Genomic DNA, 23,894 nt, shown 5'->3' with positions numbered 1-23,894 from the left:
AGACTTAAAATATAACAGGAAATTAAAAATATAGGTTATATCTAAAAAACAAACTTGACAGGAAAATTTTAAGGAGATTTTCTTGAACAGCAGCCCAAAATCCATAAAATACACTCAGAGGTGTTCAGGAAGCAAAATCTTCATTGTCTGATGTAATTTAACATTGATACACCTGGATTTAAAGGCAAGGGAAGGAACTTACTATTTATTCCATCAGGACCCTCATAAACTTCTGTGGCTCTACTAAATTTCCCACTGGGTACCTCTGTTCCAATGAAAATAATCTAGCTCTCCAAATCTTTCCTCATTTCCTAACCCTGGCAACATCTTTGTAAATCTCCTCTGCAAATTTTCCAGTGCAGTCACACCTTTCCTGTATTGTCATGCCCAGAAATGCACCCAGTTCCCACCTGTGGCCTGACAAATGTTACACACAGCAAACAATGAGCTGCTGGAGGAGCTCGGTGGTCGGGCGACATCTGTGGAGGGAAGTGCGCAGTCAGTGTTTTGGGTCAAGACCCTACGTCAGGACTGAGAGAGAGGAGGAGTTGTAACGAGAGTAAGGGGAGAGGTGGGGCAACTACTGGCAAGTGACAGGTGGATCCATGAGGGATGGAGTTGATTGGCAGATAGGTGGAGGAGGTTTATGGTGAGATAATAGCAGGGAGGCTGGGTGGTGATGAGACAACAAGGTGGCGCACATAAAGTAATCTGCTAAAAAACAAAGAGGAAGAATAGAATCATACAAGGGAGTGATGGTGGCAGAATGGAACTGTGGAGAGGGAGTGGGGGAACTCAATGGGAGCCATATACAGTTATATACAGGTCCAGCATAATCTCCCTGTTTCAGGGAGATAATGCTTTCCTTTATTAGCTGCCTTGCCCTCACTAATGAAGGAAAGAATTCCATTTAAACGGTAAAAGATTGCAGCATGCTGTTGTGCAGAGAGACCTGAAGGTGCTTGTACATGAATCACAATAAGTTGGTTTCATGGTTGGAGGAATTTGAGGTCTTGTATTCAAATGCACGCACATAAGAAATAAAGTCGATGACATTGTAGGACAGCTGCACATTGGCAGGTATGATGTTGTAGCCATCGTGGAATCATGGCTAAAGGATGGATGTCATTGGGACCTGAATTTTAAAGGATAAACAGTATAATGAAATGATAGGCAAATTAGCAGAGGGGGCGGTGTATCTCATTTGGTATGGAATAACATTAAATTATTAGAAAGAGGTGACATCATTGTGGATTGAGTTAAGAAATGTCAAGGGTAAAAAGACACATTTGGCAGTTACTGTATACTCAGACCTCCAAACAGTAGTTGGGCTGTAGACAACAACAGCATATAGAAAACACATGTCAGAAGGGCAATGTTATGATAGTCGTGTGGAATTTTAACATGCAAATAGATTGGGAAAACAGATTGGGACTGGATGTCAAGAGTGAGAATTTGTAGAAAGCCTGCAAGATGGCTTTTTGGAGGAGCTTGCTAATGAGCTAATACATTTTTCCAAAGCCCCACTGACAGGCCATTCCTCAAATCCCCCCCCCCCCCCACAACAGCATTAGCAAACTTCCTTATTAGGACATTGGCTTCCATTGAATTCAACTGCAAACCATTCCCACTTATGCAGATCACGCCTTCCCCAGAAGATCCCAATGATCCAAGAACTTGAAACAGTCCTCTGCACCATCCCTTCAGCCACACATTTGTCTACACTGTCTTCCTGTTCTGACCTTCCCTAGCTTGTGGCACCAGGAGTAATCCAGAGATTACCACCTCTACCTAATCCTGCCTATGTCATTTGGAACAAGATTTAGCACCTGCTCAGAGGCAAACAGGAGGCAACACACGATCCTGGAGTGTCTCTTGCGGCCGCAGAATCTTCTATCTGTTCCCCTGACTATCAAGCCCCCTTCGACTATCACTCTACCTGACTTCCCTTCCCTTCTGAGGCTCAGAGCCACAGTGCTATTGGCCTGGCTGCTACCTGACCCATAAAAGTCATCCCCCTCAAGAGTATCAAAAGGGGTTTATTTGTCACTGAGGGGGAATAACCCTACTCTACATCTGTCTTCCCTTTCCCTCTCCTGAATGTCACCCAGCGACCTTCCTCCTGCCTCCTAGGTGTGACTGCGTCCCTGTAACTCCTGCCTATCACCCCCTTGTCTTCCTGAATGATCTGGAATTCATCCAACTCCAGCTCCAATTCCCTGCAGTTGCATGCACTTCTAGCAGATGAAGTCATCATGGATACCGATGGTTTCCCTGACTACCCAGATTATGCAAGAGGAGCATGTTCCTGCCCCTGCTGCCATTCACACTGTCTATTAAAGAGGAAAGGGTTAGAAAAACCTGTCCTTACATTACCTTCACTCTTACACCTCCACCAAAGCCTCTCAAACCAAATTCCCATTCCTACAGTGGGCCACTCCACACTTCCTTTTATAGGAAGGCTATATTTAATGAGCCAGTGAATAAATTGAAGAAAAAAAAAACACCTTGCCCCCCCCCCACTGCTTTAGAAACGCTTCTCCTCTTGTTCACAGTCCCGGTCTCACAGTCCCCAACGAGACGCTCCTTTTTAAACTCTTCTCCCCGGCCTGAGTGTAGCTCTCTTGCTCTGTTAATCGAGTGGTCCGATTCAAGATTTGTTTAGTAAATACTATTTTATTTCAATCTATGTTTATAGAATGACGTGCACAATTTTAATTTTTCTCCCATGTTTCTGTGGACATTGATCCTTTAACGTTATGGAATTGTGATCTGATGAAGTATATCAGACAAGTTATTATTATAGACTGTTTGTCATGTTAACACTTGCTATTTTTCGTCAACATCCTCATGAGCGGATGAACAGAAAGTGACAAGGTCATGGGTCTGTGATTGCGTTTAGGTGGAAGTAAGTTGACATACATTTCGGATGAAGCCGTTAGTTAGAAGGGGTGCTATTTTTGTTTCGTTCGTTCACTTTTTGTTGACTTCTGTGCTATTTGCGAGGTGTTTTACAAATTTTCAAAAAGTTCCCAGGAAGTTTAACTTTCAAGACTTTTGATGTTTGGTGACTGAAAGGAAAAGAGAGGTAATGAAGATTCTGGTTCATGGCAGACCCTGAGAATTCCGGCTACTTGTCTTTATAGTCTGCTCTGAAAAAGGTTGGTTCAACCATTTAGCTGCCTCCTCTCATCAAGTATGTCTATTTCCATCTCCCACTGAGCAATGTTCTCTCATCCCCGTGAGTATCTGCCTTTATTATCCCATCACTCAGTTCATGTTGTACCGCTTTCCCTCAAGGTTCAATGCATGGGGATTTAATTATGAATCACGGATGCTTTGGCATCTCACATTAATATTGTCGGACAGTTCATCAGCTCGCTTCCGTTCCTTTATTTTTAGAAAAGTTCCTTCGGTTCATGCAACCTTTGGCGACGGTGACATCAATTCCTCTTATATGAATTACTTCTAATCCTCCCTGGGCTCAGTCGACAAATATGGTGCCGATCTGCGTGTCCTCACTATTAGAAGTGATGTTGTGAGGGCTCTTCAATAACTCCCTCCCTCCTTATCCCATTCCTTGGGATTCTGCCCTAGCTCCTGACCTCTCGCTTATTCGTCTTTGCCCGTTACAATTTGTCCCCCATTGAGTCCTGGTGTCTCCGTCTCGGTAAAAAAAATAAAATCAAGTCATAACTGAGCTTGTCAAGTAAAAAACACGATGCTGGAGAGACTCCGTGGAACTTTATAGAGATACAGAACCAACTTTTCTCTTTGCTGCACTGTTTGGCCTGCTGAGTTTCTCCAACATTGTGTTTTACTTCAACCACTTGTCAATTTGCTTCTGTCGTGTGCTAAGTCCTTTATTTCCGTGTCTATTCCTCGCCGCGATCTATACGTGTGTGTGTGTGTGTGTGTGTGTGTGGCATCTCCCGAACCCCTGTCATTCCGAGCGCTGTCATTGTGAGCAGTGAACTGGGCAGGGGGTTGTGTTTTGATGAGTTTGTTCGTGTGTTGTCATGGTATTGTTGTGGAGTGGTTTCCAGTGAAATCTAATACGATCTTTGAAGTTCATTTATGAAAAACAAAACATAATAACTGCTTGACTTTTTCCAATTGGTTGTTTTGCACGTTGATTGTCCAGTGCGTTCAGGATTGACCGTTCGACAGCCCTCACTCAGATGACAGCGCCCAGGGCCAATGCCCAAGTTTAACTCAATACCGTTCGGGGTTTTTTAAAGGAGAAATGTCGCTCTGCTCGAGATTATTCCATCTGGTTAAAAAGTGTATTCACCACTTTAAATCTGACGATTTAATTTTTAAAAACCAATTGACCCGCTCCAGATCATGGGACACAATTGAAACGCAAGAACATGCATCAAAATGCCCCAAAATAAATCAGATCTTTGAGTCAAGATTGATCTTACAAAGATTATTTCGAATGGAGAGACGCAGAAACTGCGCTTCCTCTTTTCTGGTTTCCCTGTCCACGGAAGATTTGGGAAAATTATTCCAAGGGAATCAATGCTTTGGTGATAAGAGGAGGGCGTCATTGATCCTTTCGATGCACAGAGGGATATTACATCATTCCTAATAGTCCCTGACACAGGATTTGGCCAAAATAAACGTGCCAAAGAAAAGGTCTTGTGTTCAGTCACAAGACAATTAATTTCACGTGGGGTGGGGGATAGATTGAGCTGTTGTGTAACCAGAATTTCGTACTGATTGCCAAGGCTGGGAACCCTTATTTAGACAAATAAATTAGTTTCACTGAAGTCGGTGGCGTAGAAAATTGAACAGCATTTGAGTGGAATTATCAGGACACATTTCCAATATTCCAGAATTTACTGGTTAAAGGAGAGGGCGGATAACTGGGTTGACTTTCATGAAAGTTTTCCTGAACCTGATGTATTCGATATTGTAAATCCTCTCGAATGCATCTTAAAAACGAACTTGGTTAAACGCAGCAATTACATTGGTAACTAGGAGGGAATGTCCGGCCAGTCAACGTCTATGGAGAGAGGGGAAAAAAAGGTGTTAGCGCAATAAACTTTCCAAATCGCTTTGCGGGTGGATTAAAATATTTCGAATAATCCGATTTGCTCGAAAGGGATAACAATTATAAAATGAATTCACTTGTTCTTTCCAAAGAGTGGATATCAGATGTTTCCTAAAATGTTTGACTTGAAATATAGATCAGGCTCCAGTGATAAAACGGAGTTAATCATCAGGAAATGCTAATCTTTAGTGATATCATGGTTCAGCAATTGGATAAAAAAGTTTGAATCCTGACCATGTTGGTTTTGTTTCACAAAATTCCCCCAAATAAACTTCATGAACTAAGATTTGGCGTGAATGCTTATTGAAAACGGGGAGACTGCAGTCCCCCCCCCCAAAAAAAAAAAGATAACTAAATGATCCTCATGGAAATACCTGATTATTTTTCCGATTATATGACATTTAGCCCAAGTTCTTGTATGACTCCAGCCTGGTTTTGTTTGGTTGTCGTCCGGCGAACAACACACAGAGCAACCGGGAATGTTACACAGGTGTCGGGAGAAAGAAAAGGTCTTGCGTTCAGTCACAAGACAATTAATTTTGTACAGCGCCTCTAACGAAGTAAGCGTTTCCAAAGCAGTTCACAAGAATATGACACCAAGCCACTTAAGGAGAGAATGGGAAGGGGGAACGCGAAGACTCGAAACATTGCCCATCCACCTAACACAGTTGGCCTGCTATTGAACTAAAAGTTAGTCCGGAGGATATGGTCCTAAAATATATTTCATTTTCAAAAGAGAACAAAACACAGCTGCAAATATTTCGTTGTTTTATAGATGTCTGACAACGCTTGTTTGCCAAATGCACTTAAACAAGGTTGGTCAGCGATATTGGGTTGTCCTCCTGTCGTTTGTCACCACGGGTGTTCGTTTAAAATGATTTTAAAAAAACATTAACATTTAACAACGGTCCGAATCGTTCACCACAGAGCAGTAACTTGGTAGAAATCGTTCCCCAATGTTGGATCAAAACGCATTTTGACACTTCGTTAACACCGAGTTTATGGGGCAGATTAAATTCTTCACATCTGTGTTAAACTTAGCTTCATAAAACCGTTCCTTAATGGTGATTATGAATCGAACGATGTAGTTACTTCATCTGTAAAGTAATCCTTTTGTATCTGTTTTTAAACGACCAGAGACACGAATGAAAGAGGTTAGAACTTTCTAAAAATACAGGAAGATGAATCGGACTCTTTCCAACATAATCTCACGAAAATGTCTGTTGTCCTAATGTATTTGATTTTAAACTGGAGACGTTTAAGGAATATTATTCCGGCAACGCTGCAACATGTAATAACCAAATGTTCCAACATTCTGAGCAAAATTTGAGTCTTTATTAAAAAAATCACGTTACGGTTCGCTCTGGTTTAAATTTGTCGCGCATATTTTTCTTTTTACATCATTCATTTTCCTAATCTGTTATGCATTAGTTGGGTGGAAAATATTAAAGTTAGGTACGTTTTGGGGGAACTGCTTGATCGGTCCCTTCACTCCGTTAATCCTCACAGCGGCCGCTGGGCGGCGCCCCAGGCCGGTGACAGGCTCCCAGGTGCTTTGTCCAACCTGCCACTTCAGCGAGTTTTGAAAAGTTCTCAAGATCTCCAAATACTTGCAAGCACCCAACTTTTTCAATCAATAACATTCTGAAAGACCTCATAAAATGGCATCGCGGGTTGAATCCTATGAAACACCACTTCAGATCTGATTTCAGACTCTAAGGTACAAACTCATCGTGTTCTCGTGGATAATCTTGATATTCCAATTGTCATGTATCTTGAGACATAAACATTTATGGCCGTCGACATTCCATTGCGGACTTGTCGAAGAAGCACGTCTGGGGGGTTTTTTAATCAATAGAAAGCACTTCCTTTCAATATACTTCAAAATGACGTTTCGAAAACTAAACTCAACTTGAGCTGGGGAGAAACTAAAATGAGGGAACACGTTGCCTTTACTGTCCTCTGTGGGGCGGATAATATAATGTTTTGGAGAACAGTATCATCGCTGTTCAATTCAGTTAGTCAGACGAGAAACGCTGGTCGTTTCCGAAATAGCCCTAAAAGAGATTTAGAGACTCAGCCTGATAGTCAGATGTTATTGGCATGGAATCTCTGCGCATTTAAGTAGCAAAATGCATGTTCAAAAGATGAACTTACCAAGTGTGTTTCTGATTCCGTGGACCCACCCCACCGCCCTATTTATTTCTCGCGTCGCAATGTGCTGTGGATTAAAATTTGTTACCCACTAAATCTCACCCGAAATGTTCTGGGTTGGTTCTGATATTGAATGGGTGGAAGGAACCCTTCTTAGTCACCAAGAGGTCAGATTGTTTATTGTGGCAATCGTTTCAATTTTAAAGGGGAAATTCTGACGGTCTCCGATCCGAGGAGATTTGGTTTGTCATATAGACACGGTCCGCGAAAGAATAACCTGCCAACAGAGGCACTTTTCCCCCCCAAAAGACCATCCGATCAGCAAGGGTTCATTTCGAATGCAATTCTTTTCGCGCATTCTAAACCATTCTCACAAATCGGATCTATTATGCAGACCGAAATGTTATGTTTAATGTAGGAAGTTACCTCGATTGTAAACGGATAAATAAAACTTTCCAATAATAAAACTTCTGGGATGTTTTTCGCCAATTCAAATGCATATGTATTGTATTGGATATCTATGATCCCCCTCCTTATTAACTTAAGCACAGTGGCAACTGCCAAATAAAAATAACCTTTATTTGGCCAATCGAGATTTCCATCGTAGAGCGCAGAAAATAATTTGGCTATATATTTTTCCACATTTTCGGGACCTGGGGATATTTGGCGAGGCGAACCTTCAGCGCTGATCCCCAGTTGCCCGAGAAAAGGTGTCAAGAACCCTCCTTGAACTATCGACTGGTCGTAATGAAGGTTGCCCCACACAAGTTGTGTGGTCGGGAGATCTGGGTCCCAGCGGCGATGAAGCGCCAGCGATGCTCCAACCGTCGACGGTCGGAGCTCGTTTCACCTCCAGCGAAGTAGATCTCGATGGACATTGTTTTTTTAAAAACTCTGTGAGTAAATTAAATCAGGTTTGGCATCGGTTGAAAGTTAATCAGGCCAATCAAGCGCCCTAATTATTCTTGGAATGTGTGCTCTGTGTTGGCTTCGCTTTGGTTGACATCAAAGCGCAGCACCAAGACTTGGTTGCAAACTTTTCAGCCACTTTCTGCGCACTCGGTCTATTTCGCCAATTGAGGAAAATGGGGCAAAAAGTGGCGGGGCGTCTCTCTCTCTCAGCCAAGTTGCACCTGGCTATGGGGAAATTCGCGGATATCTCCGGAGGAAATTGATCTGAAACCAACACAGTTCGCGGTGAGCCTGGCGTGTCTTGAAGGTGCAAAAAGATAAGTGTCTTTCTTGGATTATGTCAAAACATGTCAAGAACATGCGAGTCTGCGTAATACTGTTCCGCTTCCTAACACACACACATTGCAGCAAGATTTACAGCCTCCTTCTTGACGTCAGGCTTCTCAACAGAATAAATACAAAATCCCAACTACCGATCAAAGAAATCCACAGATCAGCGTCGTTCCCCCCCCCCCCCCCCCCTCCCCAGTGCCTTGGTCTCCCTCAGCGCTTCGTTTGGTCGCGTTTCTTTCACTCGTCTTCTCCAGTCCCAGAAACTGAGCCCTGAACATAATTTCGTTTCTCCCTTGCGGTGTGAAATTCCTCGGGGAAAATATATTCTGTGAGTCACGATAGAGGATGGTGTTTAAAAATAAGACGAATTTGATTCAGGATCTATACTAATACACTCAAAATCTCGAGCAACCGGCCGTGAAACTGCGGCGGCAGTAGGTTGATCCAGGTGAGAATCATCTGAAAATATCACGTTGCTGAATGAATTGGAGAATCATCCGAAGGGGGTGGGGAATAATACGCCTTTGAGATTTCATTCTGAAGGAGTCCGTTTTAAGCGAAACGTCCCATTTCCGAGTTGGCCGCACCTTATTTTAAGGTTATTAGTCGAGGTCGCTTGCCTGAAAAACAACCGACTCTTTCCAAACGTTGAATTCCTTTAAATAAAACAGAACTTTTTTTTTTATTAACAGCATGGGTTCTGTTGGGTTCCAGGTCATTTGGTGAAAATCTAAGGAGGTGGTGCGAAGCAAAGCTTCGTTCCTAAATATTAAAATAAGGTTTCATAGATTCGCAGAATCCTTAGACTCTCTTAAACTTTATTTTAATATTTTAGAGCTCAACCGTGCCTCATCCAGTCAAATAATTACAGGGAGTGAAAAGGATTCTTTTTAAAAGAATCAACTGCAGAGTCACAGAGTTCCTCATCTGTGCTCCAGAACTTCAGGGGGAACAAGTCAGCGCGCTTCTTAAAAAGGACTTGAAACAACTCACTGGACTTGAAACCGTCGCATTTCCCAAAAGCCAAGGCGCTTGAAACAGGCCGGGGGGAGGGGGTGCAAAGTGGGTAAAATGAGGGGGCCTCGACTTGTCCATCGGGGCAAAACCGGGCGCGTTGACATTTGACCCAGAGGGTTCCGAAGAGGCAGGCGGAAAGTCTGCAGACTCCGTTGGGTGAAGTAGAAGCTCGATGCCGGAGAGACTCGGCAGGTCCAAATGGGTGTATTTTATGTAGCAAAGATACAGAAGGAACGTTTCGGACTTGAGCCCCTTCATCGAGGGCTTGGTTGGAACCTTCCTCGTTCACCTCAATCCCGAAAGGTCGGCGATGATCTTCCGACACCGTTGGACCTGCTGAGTTTCTCCGGCGTTGCCTTCAGCCCGTCGCTCCTTCCAATACTATATCTATTCTTGAGCCTAAAAAAAAGCGAACATTTTTGCAAGCTGGATAAAGATCTGTGAAGTTGTTGCCCAGTGTCCTGTTTCTCAAAGTGACTGATCAGGAATAAAAAAAACCCTTCCAAATCCGTGCTCTCGTCACCAAGATTTCTCGGCTTTATTCTTCCTTTCGTGTGATTTTTTTTCACCACCTCTATTTCTCGGTCGATTTTTGGCTCATCCTCTCACCCCCTCCCTTCTCGTTTTCAATCAAAAGCCACCAGCACCCCCTCCCAATCTCACCTTGCACGCCCCTAATAGCTGACGTCCCAAGACCACTCGGGTCTTCAAAAAGGCTGCCGTCCCTTTAAGGACGTGTTGCCATCCAAACAGGAGTCAACACATGACTGAGACCTTGAACCCATGTCAATCGTTCCTGCTGGAGTTCATCCTCCCCCCGGCTGTGCGCAGGCGCGCGGCCGCCCTGTGCCCGAGTGAAATGTGATGGAACCTGGAAGGCGAGTTCAGAGGGACAACGAGAGCAAAGACTCACCATCGACCCGGATCGCAGCCCGCAGCCCGGCTCGTTAACACCCGACCAGCCCCTGTCAGCCAAACTTTCCCCGGCGGAGCATGCAGTCGGCAACCAGGGACAAGTTGGAAAGAGTTGCCTAACTCGGCTGCAAGATGCGCTCTTGACGGACTGGATTAAGCCGTTTGTATTCAAGAAGTTCCTCTTGCCCGTCGCTGGGATTGTTGGAAAGTTTAGGACCCCGTGTTACCGGTAAGGGGCTTTTTAAATGTCCGTGAAGTCGTTCCTCGGTCACAAAAAGTGAGACTAGTCACGTGGAATTCATGGTAAATGAACCCCCTTGGCTAGAGATTGGACTTGCCTGAAATGTTAATGCTGCTTCCACCAGGTCTTTCTCCCGATTGGAAAGCCCGTTTGCACGATTTCCCAGCGGTGGAGTGCGGCGTGGGCGGGAGGGGTGCGCGCTCCCGCGCGGCTTGGGATGGTGGACGAGAACATGGCCAAGGCTTTGCTCCTTCGCTATCCTCGCTGAGGCCGAAGGAAACCAAAATAACAGGGACCGGGACTGAGCTCCAATGTACCACAGCAGCGATTCATTCGGGAGATCTGATCGTCCTGAAAGCTCTGTGTGTGTGTGTGTGTGTGTATGGGAGTGTGTGTGAGAGAGTGTGTGTATGTGGGAGTTTGTGTGTGGGAGTGTGTGTGTGATGGAGTGTGTGTATGTGGGAGTGTGTGTGTGAGAGAGTGTGTGTATGTGGGAGTGTGTGTGAGAGAGTGTGTGTATGTGGGAGTGTGTGTGTGAGAGAGTGTGTGTGTATGGGAGTGTGTGTGAGAGAGTGTGTGTATGTGGGAGTGTGTGTGAGAGAGTGTGTGTATGTGGGAGTGTGTGTGAGAGAGTGTGTGTATGTGGGAGTTTGTGTGTGGGAGTGTGTGTGTGATGGAGTGTGTGTGAGAGAGTGTGTGTATGTGGGAGTGTGTGTGAGAGAGTGTGTGTATGTGGGAGTGTGTGTGAGAGAGTGTGTGTATGTGGGAGTGTGTGTGTTAGAGAGTGTGTGTGTATGTGGGTGTGTGTGTGTGAGAGAGTGTGTATGTGGGAGTGTGTGTATGTGTGAGAGAGTGTGTGTGAGAGAGAGAGAGACCCTGTCAATGGACAACTGTTGGCCAGGAGCCGTAGGAAAGGAGAAAGCGCCTTGGTTCAAGAATTGGCCCTTTTTTTGCAATTACACCGAATTAAGGCGTTCAACTCCGAGAGAAAATCGTTTTTATAGATGCGTGGGTGGGGGTTGAAACACCAATCCTGACAAGCGTCTTCAATCTGCGCACACCTCGAAGTGCAACCAACGCAGGGTGATTTTGCTTCTCACCCTCTTGCCAGCTCGAATGAGAAAATCGTTGACCGTAAATGACACCTCGCCCCGTCAAGCGTTTCCACGATACATAATTGATGAAATAGTATCATCACAATTTCTGAGCTGGAATTCCGATTGTTAACTCAACATCTGTGTCAGTGCACGAGTCCCAACCATCGGTCCCGGTTGGATTAGCCCGAACTCCGAACTTTCTTCTCATTGTTAACACAATTGGAATGCTGTCAATTCCCAATTTTCTCCCACTGCATAAATTTACTTTCACCTCAGCGGAATTCACTTTCGAAACATTTTCTCTCTCTCTCTCGTGAGCTGAATCTGATTAGAATCCTTGGGGTGGACCTCCCAGCGACCAACGCCGATGGAGATCCTTGCCGTGATCTCCGATTCGGCTTGGATGGCATTTCATCAGATGGGGAGGGATTTTCGTCGAACCCAGACGAAAGGAAGGGTCGGTTTGCGAGAGCCTCTTGACGACTCAAGATGGCCTGAAGCCGGGGAAGAACCGTTTTGCTGTCTCCTTGCACGTTGCTTGATGATGAAAACCACGCGGGCTCATTATTATCTCCGATCCCCATAATCCGAAATTTTGGGGGTATCTTTCGATGAAGCGATCTCCTCGTGCTTCAAACGATGCAGAGACGGTCAGATCTGGTCTTCGGTTATCAGAAGTGATTCGCGCGCACGCCACCTTTATTATAAAACAGGCAAAACTGTCGACAATAACCCCCTGAGTCAACATTTCTTTGCCAACACATGGAAATGCTTTGACCTCTACCTTATGTTTTCTATGGGTCGATGCCGTTCGGTGGTGTAATTCCCAAATTAACACGTTCATATAATAGCACTGACGATTCAGGAAGTTACGGGTCGCTTTGCCTGGCTGGGGAAGTGTTGAAATACTGGTTAAAAATGAAACTAAATATGTCGCGGCGGGTCTGGGTTGTTAAATGTCTGTCGTTTTAATTAGGACAAATGTTATAGCAAGCCCACCGTCCCCATTCCGGTGAGAAAATGTTGGAAGCAGCTTCTTGCCCTTTGGAAATTCCAGTTAGTATACAAGGGAACCCCAAAATCCGACAGAGGACAGCAACTGAGTGCTTGATCCAGGAACCTTGGAGGGGTCGAGATCTCGATGTAACTTTTCAGTGAATCTGCTTTGCTGCTTTACAGCTGTTTTTGGGATTGTGTTACACATAATATTTCCCACAGCACAAAACTTTGACGAGAGAACGGACTCTGGAGAGCAAAGCTTGCAATGGATTCTCCGTCTGGAAATTTTGGGGGGGGGGGGGGGTGGGGGGGAATGAGGCATGCACTGTAGTAATGGAAGAACCGCGCTGAATTACTTCCCGGTTTCAACTCTAAAGAAAATGACGAATCCCGCTTTGAATCGGTTCTTTGTGTCGGGGGGGGGGGGGACACGACGACATTAAGACGAATAATGAGATGTTGCACGCCGCGGCTGGTTGTGCGGTTAACTGTGGGGGAAAAAAACAGCGATAATTTAAATAAAGGAATCTGGTAACCAACAGAAATTGGCTGAGGTTTCTCGTCGGTGGCCTAATCAGTAGAGTTTAACGATCCGAACCTGGGGGCAGATGGTTTATAACATCGCACACACTGATTTCAAGGGAAAAAAGAACCAACTCAGGCGCCGCCGTTCCCCCACTTATTTTTTTGGCCACGTTGAGTTTCCCTGAATACTTTGCACAATGTAAGATCAGGGTATCTGAAGTTTGTGGAGGCCTTGAATCAAATATCCCTTCTGATTATGCCAAGCTCTCTCGGATACAATAGGCATGATTTGGGGGGCGAGTTAAAACCAGCGTTCAGTGGAATTTGAAGCAATAGTTCCTGAACGCAATTATGGCTCAGGAGGTTAAGGTCGGTGTGAAGGCTAAAGCAGGAGTCTTTGGGGATGTATAGATTTCTTGCTAGGTGCCATGATTACTGTTAACCGCAAGCGTGTGAAAACGCTGGGTCGTGCAAGATTCTTTCTGGGAACATTCTTACTATTTCAATGGCGTTTTATCCCCGTGCTTGAGAACTGAAATCGCTCATGGTCCCACAAAAGCACTCACACACCAACCATTTGCACAAACAAACATGTCCACGTTGACTTACACACAGTGACATCCACCACTCCAGAGAACCAGGCACGCAGAGAAACACCACCCACCTACTCACAGGAACAGTATCTTAAAGACAGATACACAAGCCCCCCAACACTCACAATTTGACGGGCTGAGAAAGGCCCCATTGCATTAGATTTCACGTATCCGTTCTGATGCTGGCGTTCATTCCCGGAAAAGACATCAGGCAAAACGTACACAAGAATGGGTTGGCTATGAACAACGCAATTTTAAAAAGGTGAAGGCGATCTCACTGTTGAAATTACAATAGATTTTTTAAAGAGGTCGATATTTGGAATGAATATCAAATTTAAGCCAGCATGATAACAGGTTAATCCCAATGAAGATATGGATTTTAACAATACTGATTTTGATGAAGGAGTAAAGTGGAGTGGAATACCTATCTACAGATAACAATACATTCCAAACCCCCGATTTAGTTGCCGGTAGAAAAGAACGCCAGTGAGCGATCGGTGTTTAGAAATTTGTCGATAAAGTAATGGCGGTTTGTAGTTGATAAGATCAGTGAGGGAAAGGGGCGAGGGGTGATAACAATTCACCCACTCACCCCTCGGCAGACGGATAATCTGTAACGGGAAAGTTGACAGGTCGATCTCATCGACTCGGTCCTTTCAGGTCACTGGAGAGGAATTCGGTCTGAGCTCAAATTGAGCACCCGGCGTTCACCAAGAGGGCAGATTTCTATCACTGGCAAAAATACGAGTTCAAACAACAAAACAAGCCACTGATTCTCCTGGCGGCACCTTCAGCATCTGATCGAGCGTGTCAAGAGCTCTTTTGTTGAGACTGTCGCTCTGAGCACAGATCTCCAACTTTCGCAACCAGTTCCAATTGTTTTCAAAGGGATAGCAACACCAGTCGGCGATTTCAAGATTTAACTACTGGAACCTTGCTTTCATTTTTATTTTACACCAGCGTCAACGTCGTCTCTGAAACATAATAGTTGGCTTAGAACCGACTATTCCGTTCAATAAAACGCCTGAACAAATATGGTTCCTGAAACATTAACATCTATCATGATGTGGTGAGTATTAAACTTTAAAATCTTGTTAATTCGGACGCGTTCCCATTCTGCAACAGTTCCATGTTCTCCTTGACAAATGTTGGGCCTTGACAATGCGGGCATATCTCAAACCGAGCTGAACCGTGATTTGTTTTAACTTGAGAAGCAGGAATCTTTTTTGGTTATTTTTCCAGAGAGCTAGACGTTATCTTTCGAGTGAATCAAACACGTTTCCCGCGGCAGACCATCTCTGCCGAGTCGTGGGGTTGTTTAACGCACAAGGCATTTGCTAGATTGTTGTTTCCTCAACCTACCCACTCACCACTGCCCCCCCCCCCCCCCCACTCCTCAATTATCTTGATGAACGAGTTGTTCTTAAAAGAAGAAAAATAAACTCTGTTCGGATCTGGACAAACTCGATTCCACCAACCTCCCCGTCTCCGCAGTGACAGCGAATTTACGGCCTCTCACTCACCAACCTTGGGTAAAGGTGACGAAAGTGCATTGAGCTGCCAGTGCCCGCACATCAAATGAGTCATGAAAGGGACGCGAGTGGGAGAAGTGACCCCTATTCGTGCTTTCCAAGGGCCCCAAGTAACGGCGGGAAAAGGGAAGAACCGAGGGAAACACGAAAGTCTGCAGGCACTGTGGGGGCAGAAATGCTGGAGGAGGTCAGCAGGAGTGTCACAGAAGGAGAAATCGACGTTTCGGCCCTGAGCCCTTCTTTAAGGCAGATAGAGGAAGAACTGGATCCCCTCGCACCTACTCACCCAAGGAACTGCTTACCTTCCTGGGTTTCGAGATGTTCAATTTTATTTGTGTTCGTAACTTCTTTATTGACCGCCTCGGCGACCTCGTAAAGTTAAAGTAGTTTAGCCATTAGCTCTCATCCTCATTAAAAAAAAAACGCTGTGGGGATTGCAAAAGGAACGCTCGCCTGCCAAGCAATCCATTGGTATCTGCAAGTTAACGATGTAAAGAAATGCTCGGAGACCACGGCAACGCTTCAGTTCCATTGGCAAGGCTGCCAGTCCACACTCTACGTCGTAACGCCTACCTTGTTGCGATATATGGAGGGAAGGGGTGCTAGTTCAGTTCAAGACACATTTCTCAAACTTTTTTTTTAATCCCTCTATCTCAAACGTATACCGAACTAAAAGGTATTTTGTCATTTGTAGCGAGGCGTTTTGTGAGGACACCGCCACTTTGAGTCAAAGTTGAAACCAGAGCGAACAATAAAGGACGCACTTAAATAGGAACTCTTGAGAACGTTTTCTGACTTGACTTGATACGGCTCTCGTTCGCCTGTTGAATGTGAACCTTTGGTTCAGGTCGCTCAAAGACTAAATGATTTCCCTTTCTGTTCTTGCTTAGAGGTTGGCGGGAGGAACTGGCCAGCTCTCAAGGTTACCTTTCTACCGAGATGGGGAGCAAGACACTGCCAGCGCCAATACCCCTTCACCCCCCGCTCCAGTTGACCAATTATTCCTTCTTGCAAGCTGTGAACACGTTCCCCTCGGCCGTGGACCACCTGCAGGGTTTGTACGGACTGAGCACCTTTCAAACCATGCACATGAACCAGTGGACATTGGGTTACCCTCACCTGCACGGAATCGCCAGGTCGACATTCACCGAGATGGCCGCTGCTCAGAGGTTCATGGACGGCCGGTTTCCGTTCCCCGCGTTGCCTTTTAGTACGCACGTCTTCCAGCCGAAGCAAGGGACAGTCGCCCACATCATCCCCTCCCTCCAGAAGGACCGGCCCCGCTTTGACTTTGCCAACTTGGCGCTGGCGGCCACCCAAGAAGACCCGCCAAAGCCCGGAGATTTCCCCAAGCTGAGTCCCGGGGTAGGAGGGTCCCACGGCGACGTGGGTAAACTGACTCTGGACAGGAAACCTTCCAGGGGGAGGCTCCCTTCCAAGACCAAAAAGGAGTTCATCTGCAAATTCTGCGGCAGGCATTTTACCAAATCCTACAACCTCCTCATCCACGAGAGGACCCACACAGACGAGAGACCCTACACCTGTGATATCTGTCACAAGGCGTTCAGAAGACAGGATCATTTGCGGGACCACAGGTGAGTTGGGGTAACTCGGCTCCAAATCCGGCAATTCGTGCGGGTTTAACAAAGGGAAATCAACCAGCCAACACACCTACTGGCTTCCAACAAATACCCGGGCGATGTCATATTGTGGAAATGTTCATAGCATTTTATTTAAGATCTTGTATGTGGGATTTTAGCCCTCTTGAACTTCAGAGGGCAGTGACAAGAGATTTTTAATGGAGTTTTCTTATTCAATTTATCCCACTATTCAGCTATCATCGCTTTCATTTTTAAACAGTAATTTTGAAATATGACTCAATGTTTTTTTTTGACTTTGTTTTATGTTTGTGGTTTTGGCGCATCTCAAAAATGTACCTCAACTCCTTCCCTGCTTGCCAGCGGCATTCCCCGGCCTGAATTCACGGTCCGGTGGAAGCAGCAATGCGGCGCGTCTCAGGCTGAAGGGGGAGCTGTGTGAGTGCCTGCAGCGGCCCCACCAGCCCCCACCTTCCTTCACCACCCCACCTCACCCCCTCCCCCCCCCTCCTCCTCCACCGAGGCCTCGCCTCCTGGTGGGGTGGGGGGTGGGAGTGATGGTGGTTAGCGCAGGAACGGCAGGAAGCCAGAGAATAATTAACTAATCGCCATCAGCAAATTCAAAACACGGCGAATGTGATCGACGTATAAATTAACAGGTTGCTGTGTGTGTACGCGGACGCATGACTGAGAATTTACAATGCGTTGATTTGCAGATACATTCATTCCAAAGAGAAACCTTTCAAGTGTCAGGAGTGCGGGAAAGGATTTTGTCAGTCTAGGACCCTAGCAGTTCACAAAACGTTACATATGCAGGTAAGGCCAACAAGAAGTTTCCGTACGATTTAAGACCCATGAAGTGCAAAGATCCAAACTTTGACAAATCCCAGGACTGTGCATAATTTTAAGGAAGAGTGGGAGCTTCGTGCGTTCCTTATGTCGAGTCGGGAAAGTGTTTAACCTGCGATTAATGTCCAATCGGTTTAGGCGTCATTTTTAATGGAGCAATTTTCCAATGATGAGTTTAGTGGCCCAATCTTAAAAAAAGGTCAAGGAAAATATAGAAGGCAGGGGTATCACGCCAAAGTCTTCAGACGCCGTGGTTGTAGTAAAAAGACAATGCGAAGGAAACTCGGCAGCCCAACCAGTGTCCTTTATTCGAGCAAAGGTGAACAGACCAATGTTTCGGGCTTGAGGTACCTTGAGGAAGGGCTGAGGTTCTAATGGAGGACCGGCCGAGTTTCTGCAGCATTTTTGTATATTTACTACAATCAGAGCGACTGCAGATTTTCTTGTTTCACTCCATTGAAGAACATAAGCGCAAAATGCTGGAGAAACTCTGGAGGTCAAACAGTGTACTTTGTACAGCAAAGATATATTAAAGGTATGAGCAAAATGCAGGCCTTTTTGAACAGTACCAATTCAGGCGCCTGCCTACATTTTGATCACACCTTGATGAGGGGCTCAAGTCTGACCTCCTCAACATTCAGTTTTTACTTCTTTACAATGCGGGTCAGGCAGAATCCATTGATGGACATGGTCAGTTAGCCTTTTGAGTCGGGTCAGGGTATTCTGCTGTTACCGTGTTTCTCTGTTATAAGTTAGGAGTTCACAATGGTTTTCTTTCTTTTTAAAAGAGAGGAATTAATCCTTTGCTTACTTCAAATCTGAACAGGAATCTCCTCACAAATGTCCCACATGCGGAAGAACCTTTAATCAAAGAAGTAACTTGAAAACTCACCTTCTTACCCATACAGACATCAAGCCCTACAATTGTGAGCGGTGCGGCAAAGTGTTCCGGCGTAACTGTGACCTGCGGCGGCACAGCCTAACACATACTCCTCGAGCAGAATATTGAGCGAATCGTCGGCCAAGCCCCTCCGCGTTACTTGAATTTGCTGTGAATAATTGTACAAAATAAATAAATGAACGAACAAATAAATAAATAACCAAACCCCCCCCCCCCAAAAAAAGGTACAGACAATAACCGCACTCATGTACTTCAATTGTTTTATACATATTACGGTTGGAAACAGAGCTTTCAGAAATGTGTACATAATATGTTTTTACTGTTATCTTTTTGACCAGCAAATGAGAAAAGCATCGAATCATGTGAATAATAAAACAAAATAAATCCATTATATCTTTTATTTTTTTTTCCGAGTTGGAGATCAAAGTAGAATCAAACAGTGCTTGTGTCGAATGCAAATTAAGGCAGGCACAGCCACGCGAATATTTCTAACTTAAAGGGTCATAAAGATGTTTATTTGGAGATTTTGAAATGAATATGGGATCACAGCAGATTTAATCTCCACCGAAATATATTCGATTGGGCCAAGATACATTTTTCCGACGGAATTGCGTCTTTCTCTGGGTTAGTCGCCACGAACCATGTTCTGAAATCAGCATTGGTTGATTGAGTTGTCGGGACAGGCGCTTTTAGAATGGAAACAGGAGCAGGCCGTTCGGCCCCTCAAGCCTGCTCTGCCCTTCAATATGATCATGGCTGATGACGGGCTCACCTCCGCCTTTTCCCCATAATTCCTCTCTTTTGTAAAATTCTATCCTTGCAGTAAACATATTTACTGACGAACTTCAGTCTGAATGATCTTCCTGAGAGAAGTGTATGTATGTACACACACACACACATGCACACACACACACATGCACAGACACACACACGTGCACACACACACCACAGTCCCCAGTTTATAAAGCAGCATCGTGACTACGTTGACCACTTATCAGCTAGTGTGAAACAGAAAGCTTTTTCAACAACCACCCACCGCACCGGGTTTAACTCTCGACTTAGTTAATTCAGCTTAGACACTGAGTATGTTGAAAATATTGTCAACCGTGGGGCTCAAATTTATTTCAGCTGTCCGGTTATTTTCGTCACAAATGTTTCTGCCTAAAAATGTGGGAGAATGCAATTTACTCTTACAGTCCAGCCTCTGTGCTGGAGGCTGGGGTTAATGAAAGAAGCTTTATTTAAAATCTTAGTTTTACTATTGTAGGCCGAAGATCATTGAAAAGAAAACCCACAAACGCGAGCACCTGGGTAAACAGCTCCCAACTTCATTGTCCCAGCTCCAAGAATAACAATATCTACTATATCCCTCTTCCATTGCCAGATTTGCATTTTCTGTCTGTGAGGCATTGATATCTGGGCTACTTTATCATTAACTTTCATTCGGAGTACCGAGGGTCGCTCGTTTTATTGACATTTTTTTACAAATCAAACTCTTAATCGGTTATTGGAGCCCAATGTTTCGTGGGGAGCGTGTTGTCGAATTTTAAGTTGATTCGAAATGTATTTTGTTTAATATTAGCGGAGATATTTAAATACATGCGCGACCGTAATTAAAATCGCTCAAACTGCCTAACATTTTAGCTTGGGCTTTTTATAAATGCAGACAGCCGTTCGGCCCACGCCCCTATGCTGCATTACACTGCTAATGTTAAACTTTTACCAGTTACCTCTTCCCTCCGCTTTCTACTATTCTATTTCTTTACTCTGCGTGCTTCCAGGTTCTTAGTGCTGTTTCCACCGTTCATAAAAGGACCAGAACTGTTGGGAGCGATTAAACTGAAATGGCTTCATGCGAAAGGAGTGAATGAAAAAAGAAACAACTTTCCCTAAGGGAGAACATCTTGTCAATGTTAGAATATAAATACATTTGGCTTTGGTGACATGATACCATAATTGGTTTGAAGGCTACGAGATTGAGTGGAGCAAAGAGGTTCTTTATACATTGGAGCATTCAAGTCGTTCATAAATCACTTCCTATCGTGGAATCAAAACAGTGGTGTCCACTGTTTAAATTGCAGTGTATACAATATTCTAAAGATGTCACGTTAACCAGTTGATGACCCGCGAACTCCAGCTAAAATATTCAACATATTCAGATGATCTACGTGGAGCATAAATAGGTGCAAGTTAATGCGACAAGTGGTTGGCCTAATGCTTCAGAAGTGTGTTGGAAGGGGCTTTGCGCCATATCTCAAGGGGATTTTTTTTGGCGAAGAGGCATTCTTAGACAATGCATTGACAAAGGAGTTTCTCACACGTCAGGTGCAGTCGTGACGAGATATTTTGAGTCTGGTTACGGGCTCAATGGTGGGCACATTGGAGAGCATGCTGACCCTAATAACTCTCTCTATCTTTCCAGTGAATCGGTGGGCTGGAATGGGGAGGGGGGGGGGGCGTGTGGATGGGAGGGATTGTTGACTGGTGGCAATGAAGCGTTGTCAGCCTTGGTGGCGCGCTGCTCGGAAAGACGCTTTCGCCAATCATTTGAAGAGGGATAAGGGATGAGCGCTCGAGTCTGTTTCATGTTTTCTAAAGGAAAATATTATCTTCATTCCCTTTTTATCCTGACATGGTCTTCTCGTCACCATCCCATAAAAGGATTGTAGACGTATTCTTCTATGCTAACACGATTTGCAGTTGATTGAATTAAAGTGCTCCAACATTTGGATTTTGGCCTTGATGACTGTAACCCGCGACTGGTTGAGTGTGGTTAAGTTCCTGGTTAAATCAGGGGTGGTTGTTGTTGTGATCAGCCCCGTTTTGATACGAATGGTCTGCTTTTTCTTTCAAACCACGCTATTTTGATGGATGATCGCCTTTCTCTGCCTCGCATTTTAAGTAAGGGCAGTTGTAAACTGTTTTGAAAATTGGCTTGACTAGTTTTTTTTAAAAAAATGGGAATTGCAACACAAAAAGCAAGGCTTTTTAATAACAGGGCCGTTTTAGTCTGTAATTTATCGGTTTAAAATCAATATTCGCATTTCATGAACAATTCCTCGAAACGTCTGGATCGCAGCGGGGTTTTGAAATGCAGCCGGGTCTCTTCTGAACTCGTTTTCCCATCATGTTGTACAGCAAGGGGTAGACGCCATGGAAAATGATGCGAGCCCCCAATATTGTTTGGCGCGACAACTGCATTCCAATGCTACAAAAGTTACACAGCCCTCATCCCTACACGCGCCAAATATACACACGGAGACATAAATATTTGTCCGCGGTACTTGCGTGTATATTTGTCATACAGTGGTAAATTTATAGACATCAAGTGTAGAAAAAGCAAAATACCAAGGGGGTTAGCAAAATCTCTTCCCTTTCCGCGGCGGAGAGGCCGCGTTCAGAATGATGCTGAGATTTAAGAATTACATGTCGTCGAGTGTGCCCACATGCAACAATCTGCGGTGAGGATTGAGTTGCCACAGCATTAGAAGGCGAGGTGAAATCGCTAGCCCACTCAAAGAAATGTCAGAGGCTAGGGGAATCCACTTCTCCAATCATTCTCTTGTGCCATTCGTATCACGAATCTTTCTCCGCCAAAGGGAAAAATAATAATAAACTATGCTACAGCTGTGATGAAATGCATCAAGTCATTATTTCCCTATATTTGATTTTCTACAACATATCGACAGTTTGCCCCTCACGCAGTTTATGGTCGAAGAAAATCAAACTAAGACAGAAATTTTACTCATGGGGTGCAGAATCTATTTAATATATATTATCAAAAGACAGGCTTCACATCCCGACCCTTTAAATAAAATCTGCTCCAATAAATATCAGCAAATTAAAATAAAACAATGCGATTGGGGAAGCAATTTTGTGAAGTACCAACGGGTTGAATTAAGCGGCAAATCTCCATTGTAAATCATTTAATTCTATGGAAGTAATCGATAACTTTCAAATTTAGCAGATTCCTTCAACAGTTTGAAGCGAACTTTGCAAAACAAAAGAGCTAGCTCGTATTTCTGAAATATTGATGTCACTGACTCATTGGAGGGAAGTTCTGCTGGTCGGATCCCCAGGCACGGAACGATGAATGCGACCATTTTAATATACTTCGAGCTGAAATAACGAGGTCGCGAAGTTGTCCAAAAGGCACCGAGGTTACGCGCTAAAGGAAATAAAGTTAATGGACAGGACTATTGACAGTTCAGACGCCACATAACCCAGCAGTGGTGTTTCACATGTCATAAAAATGGGGGAATCGTTCAAACATTTTTTATGGTGATTCACTCGCAGACCGAGTTTCTCACAAGAACTACAAAACGTCATGTTTCAAAGAGACCACAGACCTTCAGTGGGTTCATCTTCCAGCTCTTTAGTATTTTATACCGAGGAAACCCATGTATGTCTGGCGATTGTAATTTCGAAAACAACTTATTGGAATTGATTTATCAGAAGGCAACGTGGTAGACAGATGGTTGACGGTAGATTACTGTAGAGGCATAAGTTTGTACGCCATAACTAAAGTTTTGGACGGACAGCACTGAAACAGGCCAATTCGACCCTACAAGCCCGTGCTGTCCAATTTACACCCCATTAACCTACACCTTTCTTTTTAACGTTGTTTTGGCAGTCCGAATTTCACTCTCAGGAATGAATCGATCACACCACCCTCAAGTGCTCCAGTTAAAACGGATCGTCGGCGGATGGAAAATTAAGACATAAAAGGAACATTCCTGACGGAAATCGTGGCCGTCGAAGGAAATTGTTACCATGTAACAATAAAATGAATGATTCCACTGGAACCCTTCTAGTGTAAACATATAAATACGCCTGATTTCCTTCCTGCCCTACCCCCCACCCACCATCCAGGGACCTTTTTTAAATTTTCTGCATCGAAAGTATATTTATCTGTTGGCCCTTTAATTTTCTGCGTAAAACCAGATGGCCTCTTTATTTTGTTGCATTTCCTATCATATTTCATTTCTTTAAGAGTCCTCAGAGAACTTCAACGAGACCAACAGAAAACAGCCATCAGAATGACAGCAAGTGACACCCCGTCACGGAATGAACCGTACAATTGTTTATAATGCTTGCATTAGCATTTAGGGTTCATTGTTACGTGGTTAAACGTCTGAGGCAGTATAAACTTTACAAAAGTTCAGTGTT

General features: G+C 44.5%; 1 protein-coding gene and 2 long non-coding RNA genes across 4 annotated transcripts; 2 read left to right on the top strand and 1 right to left on the bottom strand.

Annotated features, from left to right (window-relative positions):
- Nucleotides 1-4,866: 4,866 nt before the first annotated feature.
- Nucleotides 4,867-23,527, bottom strand: LOC138755830 (uncharacterized). The gene is made up of 3 exons (XR_011352580.1): nucleotides 23,075-23,527; nucleotides 18,717-18,873; nucleotides 4,867-5,011 (listed from the first exon to the last, which is right to left on the bottom strand). It is a non-coding gene; the product is annotated as an uncharacterized lncRNA (long non-coding RNA).
- On the top strand, nucleotides 10,266-19,114 carry osr2 (odd-skipped related transciption factor 2). 2 transcript variants are annotated; one of them, XM_069922521.1, is made up of 4 exons: nucleotides 10,266-10,619; nucleotides 16,268-16,972; nucleotides 17,692-17,791; nucleotides 18,651-19,114. In XM_069922521.1, exons 2-4 carry the CDS (start codon nucleotides 16,317-16,319, stop codon nucleotides 18,831-18,833), a joined length of 939 nt encoding a protein of 312 aa, XP_069778622.1. In that variant the 5' UTR covers nucleotides 10,266-10,619; nucleotides 16,268-16,316; the 3' UTR covers nucleotides 18,834-19,114. The 2 variants fall into 2 exon arrangements, with proteins under 2 accessions (XP_069778622.1, XP_069778621.1); XM_069922520.1 differs by having other exon boundaries at nucleotides 10,539-10,619; nucleotides 18,733-19,114.
- LOC138755831 (uncharacterized) lies at nucleotides 22,767-23,530 on the top strand. The gene is made up of 2 exons (XR_011352581.1): nucleotides 22,767-23,127; nucleotides 23,359-23,530. It is a non-coding gene; the product is annotated as an uncharacterized lncRNA (long non-coding RNA).
- The last annotated feature ends 364 nt before the right edge of the window (nucleotides 23,531-23,894 follow it).

Source organism: Narcine bancroftii, chromosome 2, assembly GCF_036971445.1.
Source record: "Narcine bancroftii isolate sNarBan1 chromosome 2, sNarBan1.hap1, whole genome shotgun sequence".
NCBI lineage: Eukaryota > Metazoa > Chordata > Chondrichthyes > Torpediniformes > Narcinidae > Narcine > Narcine bancroftii.
The sequence above is the reverse complement of the archived record's forward strand: the minus strand, read 5'-3'. Positions and strand labels throughout refer to the sequence as shown.